This window comes from Rattus rattus, chromosome X (assembly GCF_011064425.1).
Source record: "Rattus rattus isolate New Zealand chromosome X, Rrattus_CSIRO_v1, whole genome shotgun sequence".
In the NCBI taxonomy this organism is placed as follows: Eukaryota; Metazoa; Chordata; class Mammalia; order Rodentia; family Muridae; genus Rattus; species Rattus rattus.
The window spans coordinates 30,497,479-30,513,634 of NC_046172.1; the positions used below are offsets into that span (position 1 = coordinate 30,497,479).

General features: G+C 42.9%; 1 protein-coding gene across 5 annotated transcripts in view; it reads left to right on the top strand.

Annotated features, from left to right (window-relative positions):
- The window catches only part of Gpm6b (glycoprotein M6B), a 145,836-nt gene extending 131,390 nt beyond the window's left edge, over window positions 1-14,446 (top strand). For 3 of the 5 annotated variants that reach the window (XM_032889586.1, XM_032889583.1, XM_032889585.1), the window contains 5 exons: window positions 384-540; window positions 5,045-5,216; window positions 7,893-7,966; window positions 9,385-9,450; window positions 12,377-14,446. In XM_032889586.1, the coding sequence (XP_032745477.1) occupies window positions 384-540; window positions 5,045-5,216; window positions 7,893-7,966; window positions 9,385-9,450; window positions 12,377-12,526 (619 nt within the window). In that variant the 3' untranslated portion in view covers window positions 12,527-14,446. Of the gene's footprint in view, window positions 1-383; window positions 541-5,044; window positions 5,217-7,892; window positions 7,967-9,384; window positions 9,451-10,842; window positions 11,980-12,376 lie in introns of those variants that run through there. The other 2 variants (XM_032889584.1, XM_032889587.1) reach the window with 1 other exon arrangement.
- The last annotated feature ends 1,710 nt before the right edge of the window (window positions 14,447-16,156 follow it).

Sequence of the window (16,156 nt, forward strand, 5' to 3'; positions counted from 1 at the left end):
CTGATGTGTTGGAAAAGGCATGCTGTCTGTTGAATCAGGGTTCAAATGCCTATTCTTTAACTATGTAGCTTTGAATAGGTAGCTTAACTCCTCAATGGCCATGCTACATGCAAAATGGAGATTACAGACCTTCACTGCACAAGATCTGGGTAAGTAGTAATGCACCACAAATGGGCCCTGCCCATGATTAAAGGAAACTCTTTCCTGTTGCTCGAGAAGGTTGTCTACCTCGGCCTACTTTGGGCTCTTGGGATGGACAGAGATAGCCCCTTAGGCTGTCTATGAACCTGCTGAGGCCACAAGAAATGGATGGCACAGGAAGGTTAAATCACGCCCCAGTCCACAGCGCCTCTCACATTTGCAGAGCTGTCTTCTTTTCACAGGATCCAACTGATGCAGTATGTCATCTATGGAATCGCATCCTTTTTCTTCCTGTACGGTATCATTCTGCTGGCAGAAGGCTTCTACACCACGAGTGCAGTGAAAGAGCTGCACGGTGAGTTTAAAACAACTGCCTGTGGACGATGCATCAGTGGAATGGTGAGTACTGTCCTCAAGCGTGCAGCCGAGGCATGCACGGCTGTGTTTCTTCCTACCTGGCAAAGCTAGGAACTATCATGGAGAGTCCATTGGCCCAAACACTGCTTAAACCAACATAGCCTTAAGGATGTGAAAATCATTGTGTTGCTGATAAAATTTGTGACTGATAGTATTAAATCGAATGCCTCCCTTCTCGGTTCTGTTCTGGAGGGAGATAAATTTTAAGAGACAGGGTTAAATCTGCTCAATCACAAAGGAAAACCATGACATGTTGTACATGTGCACGTAGCATTGGCAATCAAACCCAGGGCCTTCAGTATGCTAGGCTTCATCACAGGCCTTGTACAGGCTTTGTACATGATAGATCCCTATCAAGACGTTGTACAGACAGCTGGACAGATTGCTGTTCATTGCAAGAACAGTCAGGAGTAGAGAAAAATATTTGGAAGTCTGAGAAAAGTAGAAATGCTGAGGAAGACACGCAAGGCATGGTATGGGCACTCCCCGAAGGCAGGCATCCTCAGGCCAGAGCTCTGGCTTCCTAGTGTATAGCAGTAACTGCACCCCCACTGTCAAAGAGGGGAATGATAATACCAGAAATGAGGGATGTGGGTCTGGCATCCAGCACCAGGAGAGACCACTGTTTACAACGGTTTTCATGAAGGAGGTATGCTGATTGGGATAGAATTCTTTGTGTCTGTGGTGACTTGGCCCTATGCTCCTGTATATATGCAATACTTACACAGTAATTGAAATCTTTAAAATGATTAAGAGAAGCGCGATAATCCTGGGAAAGGCCTGGGAAAATCATGGGGCCTTTGGCTGCACCAGTTGCTGTTCTGCCTGGCCCCGAGTTTCTGTGTCCTTGGCTGAACAGACAAAGGGAATACGTGGAGGGCGGGAGAGTTGTGATGGTGATGGGCACAAGTGCCAGCAGGCCCAGCAGGCCAAGGGATAGGGGTACTGAAGAGTGCAGAATCAAGGAAGGCTTTATGCCAGATGGAAAGAGAGGAACTCGCTTCACATGAGACCAGGAAAGAGGAAGTAGTGTGAGCAGGGGAGGCCCAGAAAAGACCAGTTGTGTGGCTAGGATAAACAGGAAGGACGGAGGTAGTGGGAAAGAACAGTGCTTAGAGAAGGGGTAGAGACCCAATCAAGGTGAACCTGGATGTAAGGCTAGGAATGCCATTGGTAGGCAAAGACAAAGAGGGCAGTGACCAGAGTAACTCCATAATCATAAAGTTTGCCCAGTCACCTAGTGATATCGAGGATGAATTTGGGGAAGTAGGGCTGTAAGAAGCCGTCTTAATACTCAAGTGAGGCAGACTAGAGATGTGACCTTGGCCCAGACAGTGGGGTCAAGGAGGGGCTGCAGTGATGATCATGGGTGGGACAGTGAGAGGAGGCAATGAGTGACAAGCCAGCTCCAGTATTGTGCTGTCCTATTAGGGTGTGGCGAATTCGGGTGGATTCAGTTTGAAGCACAAGGGCTTGATCCGGCCTTGGAGGGCCATGCACAGTTAACCAGTGTGTCATATGCACGCTTGGGGCTGGACTTCCTGAGAATGCTCTGGGATGAGATGGCTGGCAGTTGCCTGCTAACGGTAGTAACTATGAGCAAGTTTCCATCAAAGTCTGTGGAGGAATCCGGAGGTGCATCGTTATTGGTTAGGTAAATTTAGAAGCCACCAAGAGACAAATTCCTGCAAAGGATCCAGGTCATTTGATGTATCAGGCCTAGTCTGTATGTCATTCCTCCTATCAGTGGCCTCCTTGCCATTATAGGAACCCACATCCTGAAGGCTATGACGCATGGTACCTGAAGGTGCCTGGGCAACCTATATAACCGTGCCCTGACCTCCACTCTACTAGTTCTGTCCAAGTGGCAGCACAGTTCAATGGCTATGCTTCAGGCTCCTGCTGTCTCTTGTCTCCCATAGGGACTGGCCAGGCCTCACTTCCCTCAGCATAAGGACGATGCCATAAACAATCTTAGTAAAAGAAAATACCCACTGTGGCCACCATCCCTGTTAGGGACCACATGCCTGTCACTTAACAGCATCAGTCTCTTCTGGCAGGTCTGGGGCCTGGGACTTGCTAATTAGACCACACTGGGTAGGTAGTGAGCTCCAGGGATGTGCCTGTATCTGCCTGCTCAGCACTTGGATTACAGGTATGTACTATACCAGCACTGTCTGCTTTTCATGCGGCTATCCCGGACCCTCTTACTTGTAGCACTTTACCAACTGAACCATGTCTCCAGCCCCCGCTTTGACTTTAAATCTTCTTATTTATTTAGTGGGGTGAGGACCATAATAGCACACCACACGGCATACATGTCACGATGTTCAGATGGAGGTCAGAGGACAAGTTACAGGAGTCAGCTGTGCCCTATTTCATGCATTCTCGGGATTGAATAGGCCATCCTCAGGCTTGGTAGCGAGAGCCATCTCACTGGCCCCCACTTTAGTTCTTAAAGGTTTCATTGACAATGTTAAAAATCAAAAGTGCAGGGTCGATAGTACTGCAGCAGCATGCTAGAGTCGGGGAAGAAGAGTGGGGGAAGAAGAGGGGGGAAGAAGAGGGGGGAAGAAGAGTGGGGGAAGAAGATGAGAACAGAGCTTTGTTCAGGGAGGCCCTATGGGAACCAAACACCTACTTGCCTGGGGTCGGGGGAGAGCCTACTGAGGAAGTCCCCGAACATCAGATTTGTCGTGTTGTGGGGATCAGCCTCCAGACGGTGCATGCTACCCAGCCCTGGCCTGACCTCTGGGACCCAGATCGGCCATAAGAAGTGAAGGCTCACCAGGGCCAAGAATCACCAGCCCCTTCTCAAGTCCCTGCGGTGTTATTAGAATGCCCAGTAGGGGCATCAGTTTTCTGTGGATAGGGAAAGAATGAGAAAACCTGTTCTGGAACAACCATCTTGGAAGCCTTGGGGAGGAAGAAGAGGTGAGACTCCTGAAGTGTGTTCCTTTGAATAATTTTATCAAGGCAAGTACTTCAGGAATTGTGTAGGTCCTTGGAAGAACAGGACAGTAATCTGGAATCTGCAGTTACCCAAGATGACCAGTAAGGAGCAGCAATACGAACCTGATGTCCAGGTCAGCCTCCCTCTAGCCAGACATTTCCTACAGCATAACATTATGTGATGATGACATATAAGAAGAGAATGAGAATCTTGACAGAGTCCTTGTGCTCGTGACTGAAAGTTTTGGTCAAAGTTCAAGCATTTAATGCTTCCAGTGAGTTCCCGGGATGAGGAAACTGGCAAGGTTGGTTCCTTTTGAGAGAAGGCTTCCTGTGGAGGTTGCTATTTTTCCATGCCCACATGGAAAGTAAAACAAAGGGAAGTGCTGAGAAATGTCAGCATGATGTTATCATTCAGTGACCTGTAGAGACATCCGGGACCCATCCCACGTTTCGTAGGAGTCTTCAGAACAGATGTTTAGAAGGAAGAACTCTTAGGCTGCATCAAGTGTGCTGGCCTGTGATCCCAGCTTTATGCAAGGTCAGAGTTGGAAAATCAGAAATTTAAGCAACTTAGTGGAAACATTTTTCCAAATGAAAACAGAAAGGGGGACCGGGTGTTTAGCTCAGTGACAGAACATTTGCCTAGCACGCAGAAGGCCCTAGATCCGATCTCCAGTACAAACTACAGAACAAAATAAACAACAATAACAAAAAAGAATCACCATTCAGGCCCTGTGACTAATTAGTTAGGGGGAGTTGGGGGGCTAAAAGAGGAACCCCAAGGGTAGGAGAGAGGGCTCATCTGGGAGGTCTTGAGTTTGATCCTTAGAACTCAACATGAAAAGGACAGACAGGCATGATGACCCAGTTTAGAATTCCACCACGGGGGAGGCAGAGAAAAGTGGAGCTCTTGGGTTCAATAGCCAGCTAGTCTAGCCTACTTGGTCTGTTTCAGGACATGGAGACATACTACACCACCACCAGTAGCAACAACAACAACACAACAAAGTGGAAAGTACCACAGAAAACAGTCAGGTTGCCTTCTAGCCTCCACAATTTACACTTCCCCCACACACACACACCTGCACATACAAAGACACAATAGATAGATAGATAGATAGATAGATAGATAGATAGATAGATAGATAGATAGATAGATAGATAGAGATAGATGATGGATGGATAGATAGATAGATAGATAGATAGATAGATAGATAGATAGATAGATAGATAGATAGATAGATAGATAGATAGACAGATAGATAGAGATAGATGATAGATAGATAGATAGATAGATAGATAGATAGATAGATAGATAGATAGATAGATAGATAGAGATAGAGAGATAGACAGCCCGAGAAAGTTTCTGAGCAGGTGTTTCCTCCTCACTTGTATAGGCAGACCAGGTTCCTGGAATGCATCCTGCATCCTACAGGTCCATCATACTGGGCAGAGAAGTGCAGCCCTTCCTCTGATATCAACCTGCTGTTTCAGTGAGCTTCTTTTTCCCCTCCTCTCATTGTCTGCCTAGTTCGTGTTCCTCACCTATGTGCTGGGAGTGGCCTGGCTGGGTGTGTTCGGCTTTTCTGCAGTGCCAGTGTTTATGTTCTACAATATCTGGTCAACCTGTGAAGTCATCAAGTCCCCACAAAGCAATGGGACCTCCGGTGTGGAGCAGATCTGTGTGGATGTCCGGCAATACGGTACCTCCTTTCAATCCTGTCCCTATTACTTTTTTTATTGTCTTCTGCCTGGGTTTGAGTTGAGATTAACATATAGACCTCTCTTTAGTCATCACATTTAGTCAACCTATTTCCTACCTTCTTCATGCTCTTTATTTTCTGGAGGTAAGCATCTCTGGGCCTTTAAAAGGTACTTGCTAGACGATGTTATTTGGGATTTGTAAAAACGTTTATCAAGTTAGGCATATTGTTAAAAAAATAAGTCTTTTATAATGCAAAACTACTTTATAATGCAGTTCAATTTAAAAATAAAACTTCTGGATAGCTATGGTAAGAATTCATCTATTTAACTTTTTTTCAGTTTTCCCTTTTGCCCTCTTTCTCGTCATTTGTATATTTATCTCACCATGCTGTCCAGGCTGGCCGGCTGGCCGTGACCTCCTAGCCCCACCTCAGCCTCTTGAGTGCTGCTGAGCTTCTGCCATGCGACCCCACGCCCAGCTCCTCTCAGTTCCACAGGGACTCTTCACTTAATACATCTGCATGCCTGCCCCTTTGAAGGGGGTCGGCTCAAAATGACCAATTGCTTCAATGTCTCTGTACTGAAAAACTCGACAGAAACAGCAGATGGATTTCAAAAACCATCCCAATGGACTCTAGGGAGAGCGGTCCCCACAGTCGGACACTGGCTCAGATGTTCTCACAAATGGCATGCTCAAAACATAGAAGGATGCCAGAAAACAGCTCTTTTCCCTTCTTCTGAGCAAAGACAGCTCTTTCATTTCTGCATAGATTTTCTTAGGCGGCTTATTCCCTGTGTATTATCCTATAGCATGGTATAAAGGCGGCCTACAACTGCCCATAGTACATGTCTTCTCACAAAGGCTTGACCTTAAAGCGCATGGAAAGTGCCCTGGGTTAGTTTTTAAAGTTCTGACAAAACTGGCTGTGGTGGGATCTGTCTGTAGTCATGGCAGTCGAGAACCTGAGACAGCAGCACTGCCACTTCCCTGCCTGCCTGGGCCCCAGAGTCAGACTGGACCTCAAAACAAAAAGTTTCCATGAAAGAATATGTGCAAATAATCTCTGGGTTCCTTACAAATAATTATTGTTGCCATGGTAATAATTTTTTAAAAATCCTGTCTCTGCCCAGCTGGTTCTTTTTTGAGATTACGTGTTTGAGTTGACATTAGAGATAAGAAATACGGACTGAAAATGCCCTCCATCACTCCCTCCCTCCCTTCCTGGGGGAAGCATAAATTGAGCTGTCCTTTATATTTAAGCACATTGCCATGCATTACAGAGGAGAAAGCTTGGGGGCCCAGTGGACAGTTGTCACTGTAGAGAGAACTTAAAGAGTCAGAGCCTGCCCCACATGTGGCCCATACATATACAGCCACCAAACTAGGTAAGATGGATGAAGCAAAGAAGTGCAGGCTGACAGGAACCGGATGTAGATATTTCATGAGAGACACAGCCAGAATACAGCAAATACAGAGGCGAATGCCAGCAGCAAACCACTGAACTGAGAATAGGACCCCCGTTGAAGGAATCAGAGAAAGAACTGGAAGAGCTTGAAGGGGCTCAAGACCCCATATGTACAACAATGCCAAGCAACCAGAGCTTCCAGGGACTAAGCCACTACCTAAAGACTATACATGGACTGACCCTGGGCTCCAACCTCATAGGTAGCAATGAATAGCCTAGTAAGGGCACCAGTGGAAGGGGAAACCCTGGGTCCTACCAAGTGAACGGGATTCTTGAGGGGAGGATTGGGAGGGGAACACCCAAATAGAATGGGAGGGGGAGGGGTTAGAGGGGATGTTGGCATGGAAACTGGGAAGGGGAATAACATTTGAAATGTAAATAAGAAATACCCAATTTAATGATGTTGAAAAAAAAAGAATAATAGGGAAAAAAAGAGTTCCAGGCAGGAAAAGACAAGCTGTGCTTCTCTGGCTAGGACACAGACAACACAGGTCCCAGTGTCCAGTGGCCTAAGCACCACTGGCATGCTTCATGAGGATATTCCCCTGCAAGTTAATAAACTCGCTACAGGAAAACAACAGTAACAGCAACAACAACAACAACAACAGCAACTAGCCTTGAAAGTGTGAGCCAGGCACTGCAATGCACACGTTCAATCCCAGCATTCAGGAGGCACAAAGGCAGGCAGATCTCTTCAAGTCCAGACTGGCTAAATAGCTAGTCCCTAACTGGAGCTCTATAGTGAAACCTTATCTAAAAAAAAAAAAAAAAAAAAAAAAAAAAAAAAAAAAAAAAACATAAAATAAGATCTGACATGCGCAAATACCGAACTCCACTGAACAACGTCCAGTCTACAGGGGAGAAAAGAGATGCCCAGCTGTTGAAATCTCACATGGACTGGAGGGACTTTGCTCTTTCTTATTCTTTGTCCTGCCTTGCCTGAGCTGCAGACACCAGGATCTTGATTGAAAAAGAACAGAGCTAACAATTGTAATTGTAATATAGATTAGAAAGGTCTGCTAAGAGCATGAGATGGGCTGGGATTGTAGCAACATGGCTGAGTGTGTATTTAGCATGTGCCAAAGCCCTCGTATTGGGGATGGGAAGGACCACCAGCACCGGTGCCACGAAACACAAACAACCTAAATTGAAGCCAAGCCCCTGGGCACTCCGGCCTGAACTCATATTCTGTTGGGGTTCACTTTACAGGTATCATTCCTTGGAACGCTTTCCCAGGCAAAATCTGTGGCTCTGCCCTGGAGAACATCTGCAACACCAATGAGGTAAACATGCCACAGGGCTGAGGACTCACACACTTGGTGACTTATAACCTACACTGAGAAATGGGGCTCTACATGGCCAAAGTGCTCTGAAGGGAAGGGCTTCCATGTAAACTGTCGAACACTGTGCAACCATCACTCTTCATCTCCCGCCTACAATAACAACATCCATTTCAGATGGTCTTGCCCATTCAGGAAGCATCCTTAAGGCAATGTGTTCTTCTCTGTAATAGGTTGTGATTCCCAAACCTAAAAATCCGAGACATGATTTTTGGGAATGTTTTCACAAAGAACACGTGTCACAGGCAAATGAATGTTAATTCCATGGTTTTTGGTTTTTGGTTTTCTTTGTTTCTTAAGTCTGGGGCTGGCCAGTTATGGTGGTGTTTGCCTTTAATCCCAGCACTCTCAGGACAGAGGCAGGTGGATCTGTGTGAGTTCAAGGGCAGCATGGTCTACAAAGCAAGCTCAGGACAACTGTGGCTACACAGAGAAACCCTGTCTTGAAAAACAAAGAAACAAAACAAAGGTCTGGGGCTGGAAAGAAGAGAGATGGCTTAGCAGTTAAGAACATTTGGTGCTGTTCAGGAAGACCCAGGTTCAATTCACAGCACCCATAGAGCAGCATAGAACAACTCACAACCATCTGTTAACTCTAGTTCTAGGAAACACAAAATGTTCTTCTGTCCCCCAAGGACACCAGGCACATATGTAGTACACATATATTTTATATGCATATAAAACATTCATACTCACAAATATAATTAAAAACAATAATAGGGGTAAAAAAGGTATCCTAAATTTGTGCATATGTCAGAATTTTAGGAAGAGGCCAAAGCTAATAATTCATATTTTCAAAACAATTTGTGATAAGGGCTTTTTTTTTTCTTTTTCGTCCTTATTTGGCAAGGACATTGAAGTCAAACTTTCTTAATGCTAAAGTATTCGTCAGCTGTGGGCTTACAACTGTTTGTGAAACAAAAGTCTTCAAAGCACTGGTGGAAGTGTGTATATTTAAGACAACATTGATTTGTTTTTGGAAAGCACCAAGTTATAGAAACAATCTGCCTCTACCCTATCTTGCCTGTCAGTTTGTATAGCCATAACATGAACTGTTGGCTCAGAGCAGAGCCTCCGAACCTTGGCTGCACATTGCAGTCCTAAAGGGACTACACTATAACCATGGTTGAGGCCAAGACTTTTGGTAATCTGATGTGATTGGTCTGGGGTACAGATTAAGCATCAGAAAAGGCTTGAAGTTCCCACAGTGATTGTAACATGCATGCAGGGCTCAAAGGCATGTGGGCCTGTGCTTAGGCTGGCAGCCAACATCTGTGAATGGGAGTGAAGCATCATTGCAGAACACACGTAAGGCCCTTCGCACCCCCACAAGATGCTAATGGTGCCCTATTCTTTCCTAGTTCTACATGTCCTATCATCTGTTCATTGTGGCTTGTGCTGGAGCTGGTGCCACCGTCATTGCCCTGGTGAGTATCCCAGAACCACCCTAGTGTAGCATTCCTCTCCTGCCTCTGCACCCTAGCTTTCCTTTTTAGCTTTTACCAGCAGATGAAGCAAAGGATCTGCGTATTCTGGTGTGGTTAACTGTTCCCTCTGTAAACTTACTGAATGTCTAGTTTGCAGGAAGTACTAGTGGCTGCCTTGTCACCGACTGATGCAATTTGGACACTGGAAAGAAGAGAGGGTACCGACCCCTGCTGACTAGGCATAGCATGCTGCCTTATTGCATTTAGTAATTAGTTCCATGACTTCATTCAGGGACAGAGACTCATGTGAGGCATTGCCTATTTCTTCACACACAAAGAAATCTTTGACTTCCAAATAAAAGATAATATATAGTTGATCTCCTTATGTGCAGAAATAATCTTCTATAAAGTCAATTCAAAGGCTAAATTGTATAAATTGAACAAAGCCTGCTGAAGGAAATACACAGTAACCTCTTGGTCATGTCATCCCATGTAGATTTCAGTGTAAGACATATACTGTTGTTGCATTACTAGTGAGTTCTTGGCCAACATCACTATTACCCATGCCTACTTAGAGAAAACGTCTCTCTTGCACATTAGCTCTGGAAGGCACTCGCATACCTTTCTTGGGCACTATTTGAGCAAATGTGGCACTGGATGCTTGTTTACCATGGGTGCAAAACAAATGCAGCCAAGACTGTAGATCTCAGCTGGAACTGTGCACCTAAGGGGACTCAAATCCTTAAGTGTTCGGCACAGGCCTAGTCATGGGTGAGAAAATATTGTTTCGGGGATTACATATTTTAGCCAGCAGCCAACCTTGGAATCTGCACATAATGAGAATCAACTTACAATCAAACAGGCTTGCATGCAGGTTTGGTTTGCTTGGTTTATGATTTGGAGTAAACTAGTTTGAGATTGGGAAAGCAAAGAGATTTCAGCTGGTTGAGGATGACCCATTCACAGTTTTCCTAACCATGAAGTCATTCCTTCCCATGAAATCACCATGGTCGTGACCTGTTCTCTTGGCTGGGCAACAGGCAGGAAGGAGACTAATTGCTGCTGAGCAGGCAGTCTGGGAAAGATGAGAAGAAATAGGGCACTGAGCTTCATCTCTCATACTGCTGACCCAGCTCCTATCTTGTTATTCTTGAAATACATCCAAGGCTTTTTAATAAGCTTACTGAGGGCAGAGCCAAGGACTTCCATTATGTATGTGTGATCAGAAAAGAGGCATGTGCTAGATGAGAGAAATCATCTGCTCTGATTAGAAGGTGGGGAGAAACCCCTCCGACTGTGAGCTGGCATTTATCCCTGCCCTGGTTTAGAGGTGTCACACCATCAGCCCTCACTGCCTGTATCTTACTGCCCTGTTTTGTTCTCTTCCACCAGCTGATCTACATGATGGCTACTACATATAACTATGCGGTTTTGAAGTTTAAGAGTCGGGAAGACTGCTGCACTAAGTTCTAAATTGCATAAGGCCGATAAGGAGCTATATTTAGAGAGCTCAGCTCTGTAGCGTGAACTTCACTGACACTTCAGACTAAAGCGGAGCCTAGGTTTCTGCAGTTTGCTACAGTAATTTGTAAATAGCTTCAGTTAACTCACTTTGCATGGTAGACTAAATAGGACTTACTGTACGTGAATTACAAAAGAATGGGGTCTGACTATACCCACAGTTTGAAAAGGATTGTTATTTACTGACACTGGTGAGCATTCTTTGAAAAATAATTTTCTTAAACTCTGAGCAGTATCTCTAAATGAAATATTAACACCTTGACACACCATTTGTTTTTCAGTTTTGTTTGCTTGCTTGATAACCAACCTTAGCGATGGCCAAGAGAACAAGTGCTGAAGGTGGAAAGGTTGAACCTAGCTTTCATTTTGTCATTCCTTTCTAGAAAAGATTTTGCAAGCAGAGTTAAAATTAAGTTGAAAAGGTCTTTATATCACATGGTTGGCTCACTACCAAATAAATGCCAAGTTAGACAAGATAAAAATTTGAAGGGCATCACCCATTTGATTTTTCTGAAAAATGATTACATATTTTTGATACACCATTAAGGTCTTTAGAACCCACAAACCTGATAACTTTCAATCACCTTGCTACATAGCAACTGTTCCCTTACAACTAGGTTCTTAAATTACATGGAAGATTTTCATGAAGAGAAGTTGGGCCCAGATCTGAGGGTCTCATCTATGTTGAGAAGGAAGTATGGCATGAGAAAGGAGTCTGGCCTTTAAGGAAACTGAGTTGTGCAGATTTGTTTTGGGCAAGGGGAAAATACATGGGAAGGATGCATGTGCCACAGAAACTGTAAAGAATGATAAGGATTTTCATGTGAAATGAACTTAGAGGAAATGAAATATTGGCAGTTATAAAAGGAAGAAAATAGTTCCCATTGCTAAAAAAATTGTTTACAGACTGCATATTTTTAATTTTGGTTTTGACATTCATTTAATTTCTCCATGTTAAATATATACTTCTCTAATCACTTACGCAAAATAAACATTTTTTTCACACTTTGTAGGTCTTTCGGGGATTTTTTTTTACCAACAGATATGTCTTTGCTCTACATTTTTAAAGATAAACAGCAACGTGTTTCAGAACTTCTGCATTTGTCTTTTAAAATTACTCTCAAAATGGTAAAAAGCACTGGCATGTATTTCATTTTTATTTCTTCTTAACAATAACTTTGGTCATTTTATTCCCAAGTTCACTATATTTGCATACTAACGTTTCTTCAGCCTCGTAATATGAAGCGAACTAGTAGAGCATGCTCTGTGTCCGACGGCTCTGCTAGCAGAAGAGTATTAATAGCGAATAACTCCGCCCTCTCCAGCTGATCCGTCTAATCTGACTAGCAGCTCGCTTTGCCTTCTCACATGCTCACTAGCCATCATGCTCACCCTTCTTTTCCAGATCCACTTCCTCATGATACTGTCTTCTAACTGGGCTTACTTAAAGGATGCAAGCAAAATGCAGGCTTACCAGGATATCAAAGCAAAGGAGGAACAGGAACTGCAAGATATCCAGTCTCGGTCAAAAGAACAACTCAATTCTTATACTTAAAAGTGTTTGCCAGAGCGTGTCAGCCAACAGATTTACAGCTCTGACATCATCAGACAGCTGCTCTGCAGTACAGATGTGTATCCCACCAAACTAATGTAGACGTATCAACATTTCACTGTCTGTCTCAAGCTGCTGGGGTGGATCTCTAGGAAAACCTTCCAGTGGGTAAATAATTTTCTTTAGAACAAATATCGGAGGTTTCATGTTAGCCATTTTAAAAGGCAACACTTTGACAAAATGACCATTCATCCTTTAGAAGGTCGTGGCATGTGCAGTTAACTGCTAGAGCAGTTCTAACACAGGGCACGGAATCACATCATGTCCCTTAATGGGGACCTATGGCATGCCAGTATCAAAGGATGTGACCCTAGATTTACATTTGCCACCTGTGTCCTCAAGTGTTATCAAAATAGAATCAATGTGAAGTTCGTTTTTGATAGCTGACCTTTATTAACCTTTGGCTCATCAAAGATAATGTGATTCTTCCAAACTTAAAAATCAGCACCCCCACGGTCTCATATTCATTTCCCAAGCCACTCAGAAACCTATGTTTTAGTGATGCTAAAATGAGCTGTAATTATGCTAAATTTATCAGTGCAGAAGCTGGATTCTGACTCGAGCTCTGCAAAATCAGTTTTATAGTCGATCACATTGTAACAAAATGGGAGGATTTGGTGATCACCATTGTTGTTTGGAAACAAATATCAGCTCTGCCTTAATATTTGCTTTCAATTTCTAATAATTTATATTGTAACCAGAAACCCAAAAATCCTTCATAGATTTTTGTTTCATGAATACTTTTCTTAAGAAGTGTTACCTTGTTAAAATGACCACCATTCTAAACCATTTTTAAGTGGTCTGGACAGTGAGTTTACAGTTTCATACCAACTATCTAAAACCTAACTGCAAATTGACCACAGACCTCAGACCTCCTACTTTTATAGACTTTAATACATAAGTAAATTAGGGTTGATATTTATTTCATTGTTTTCTTATCTAAATCTTAATTTCCTGGAATAATAATGTTTGATATTCAGCAAGAAAACTGCTTGAGTTTAAGCCATTTTCAAAAAAAACTTGCCTTCTAACTCATTGTGTTCCAGAACATTAAGTGACTAATAGGTACTGGGTATTAGTGATGGTAAGTTTTGTGTTGTTCTTTCTGGAATGATCCATATAACTGTGGGGTGCATCAGTGCTTTTCAAAGGGGCTGCATACTATAGGGTTAACTATGTATATTCATGTTAAGAGTTAACTTGTGGTTTGGCTGTTTCCTGGATTTTAAAACATATACATGTGCAGAAATGTATTCAAATGAAAGGAAGCATACCTTTATGAAGATGCTATTAAAATTGAACAGCAACTATAATATTTCATTTGGATTTTTTTCTTTTAGTTAATGCCGAAAACGCCTATTTGGATTCCTTTTAATTGGGAGACGCTCTCTTCTGTGTAGAACAGTTGTTCCAAGATAGCTTAGTGTTTTGTTTTCCTGTTGCATGACAGAATTCAATATTTTTTTCCAGCAGTGGAGGTGCTGTTAGAGTCCAGTGTTCTAGAAGAGGCAGTGTCTAAAGCCTAATTTTACTTTTCTAATTCTGGTAGCTATTGCCAGGAATTTTTGAAAGTTTTGTTGAAGTAGTCTAATATTTTTTATGTAAAGAGCATTAAATTTTGCTATGTATAAATTTTTGTAACCTAACAGTGAATCAATATTTTCTATCAGTGCCAAGGGCTTCCTGTAGTTCTATTCAAGTGTTACAATAAATATTTGTAGATAATAGTCGATACTTGTGTATGCTTATTTTAAAGATCTATTTAGGTGGAAATAGTTGTGGATGTACTAAAGAATAATGAAATAAAATTATAGCTTCATTCGCTTGCCTTTTTACCATACATAAATCCTATCTTTCTCTGTTCGCGGTATGGTGTCATTTTTTTTTTAATAATATACATCATCAAGATTTTACATAGGTAGAGAAATATAGTCATGGGAGAATGCTACTAGTTTCATTTTGCACATGCATTCACACAAAATGTTTTTAGCAAGAGCAAATTGAGAAAATTTTGTAACCCACTGGGCTGTATTTTGTATAAAATGCTACTAGCACTTAAGAGTCTGAGAAAAGCACTGGAATTTTCACAACTGGTTTCTCCAATAAAAAGCCATCTACCTACAGGACTAACATATAGCTTAATCTTGGCCAAAGTAAAAAAAAAAAAAAAAAAACAAGAGAGAGAGAGAACTTTAATAAGGGTCTATAAACTCATTTTAAAAGCTGAAGTCTAGGGGGAAAGGTATATTTGGCGATATAATGAAATCTAACTGTTAATTCTCTAAGCAGCAGCACTAAATTTGTCTTGAGATTTCGTTCTCTAACTTGATAGCACTGCCGAGATAATTGTGCATTTGAATGGTCTCCACCTGACATTTCTTAGTAAGGCCCTGCCTTTGGCATTATGGGCACACCACTCTAAATGAGGCATTGCCTCCTGATCGCTCTCCTTCACTCACATACTGCAGGTGAATGAGCAGGAGCCCACTGTAACAAAATTTGTCTCAACACCATCTGCTTAGGTTGCATTCTGTCATTCTGTGTCATTGGATAAGCCTCCTAAATAAACACTAGAGTTGTTTAAGAAAACCACAAGTAACCTTAAGTGGATGATTACAACAAACAAACGAAATAAAGAAGTCCAAGTTATAAGGAAAAGCTACATACTTAAAAATCAACAAGTCCATCCATTATGAACAAGGATCAAGGACTCTCCAGTAAAGATGCTGGCTTACTCCTGCTACAAAAAAATCTTGGACAAGGTAGTCTTATTAAGAATAGAAGTTTGGCAGGACCCCCGTTGAAGGAATCAGAGAAAGAACTGGAAGAGCTTGAAGGGGCTCGAGACCCCATATGTACAGCAATGCCAACCAAACAGAGCTTCCAGGGACTAAGCCACTACCCAAAGACTATACATGGACTGACCCTGGGCTCTGACCTCATAGGTAGCAATGAATATCCTAGTAAGAGCACCAGTGGAAGGGGAAGCCCTGGGTCCTGCTAAGACTGAACCCCCACTGAACTAGACTGTTGGGGGGAGGGCGGCAATGGGGGGAGGGTGGGGAGGGGAACACCCTTAAGGAAGGGGAGTGGGAGGGGGATGTTTGCCCGGAAACCGGGAAAGGGAATAACACTCGAAATGTATATAAGAAATACTCAAGTTAATAAAAAAAAAAAAAAAATGTCTCCATAAAAGCAGGCTGCACACAAGCCTGAAGGGCATTTTCTTAATTAGTGGTTGACAAGGAAGGGTGGGTGGTGCCATCATCCCTCAGCTGGTGATTCTGGGTTCTGCAAGAAGGAGCCTGAGCAAGCTGTGTTGAACCAGCCAGGAAGTAGCATTCCTCTCAGGCTTCTGCATCAGCTTCTGCCTCCAGGTTGCTGTCCTGCTTGAGTTCCTGTCCTGACCTCCTCCAAGGATGAGCTATGATGTGGAAATGGAGTTAAATAAACCTTTCCTCCCCCCAAAAAAAAAAGAATAGAAGTTTGGGCTTTTTTGTTTTATTTTTACAGTTCTAGAGACTAAGGATCTCCGTTATCAAAGTGCTCGGAAGTTCAGTGACTGGTGAGGGT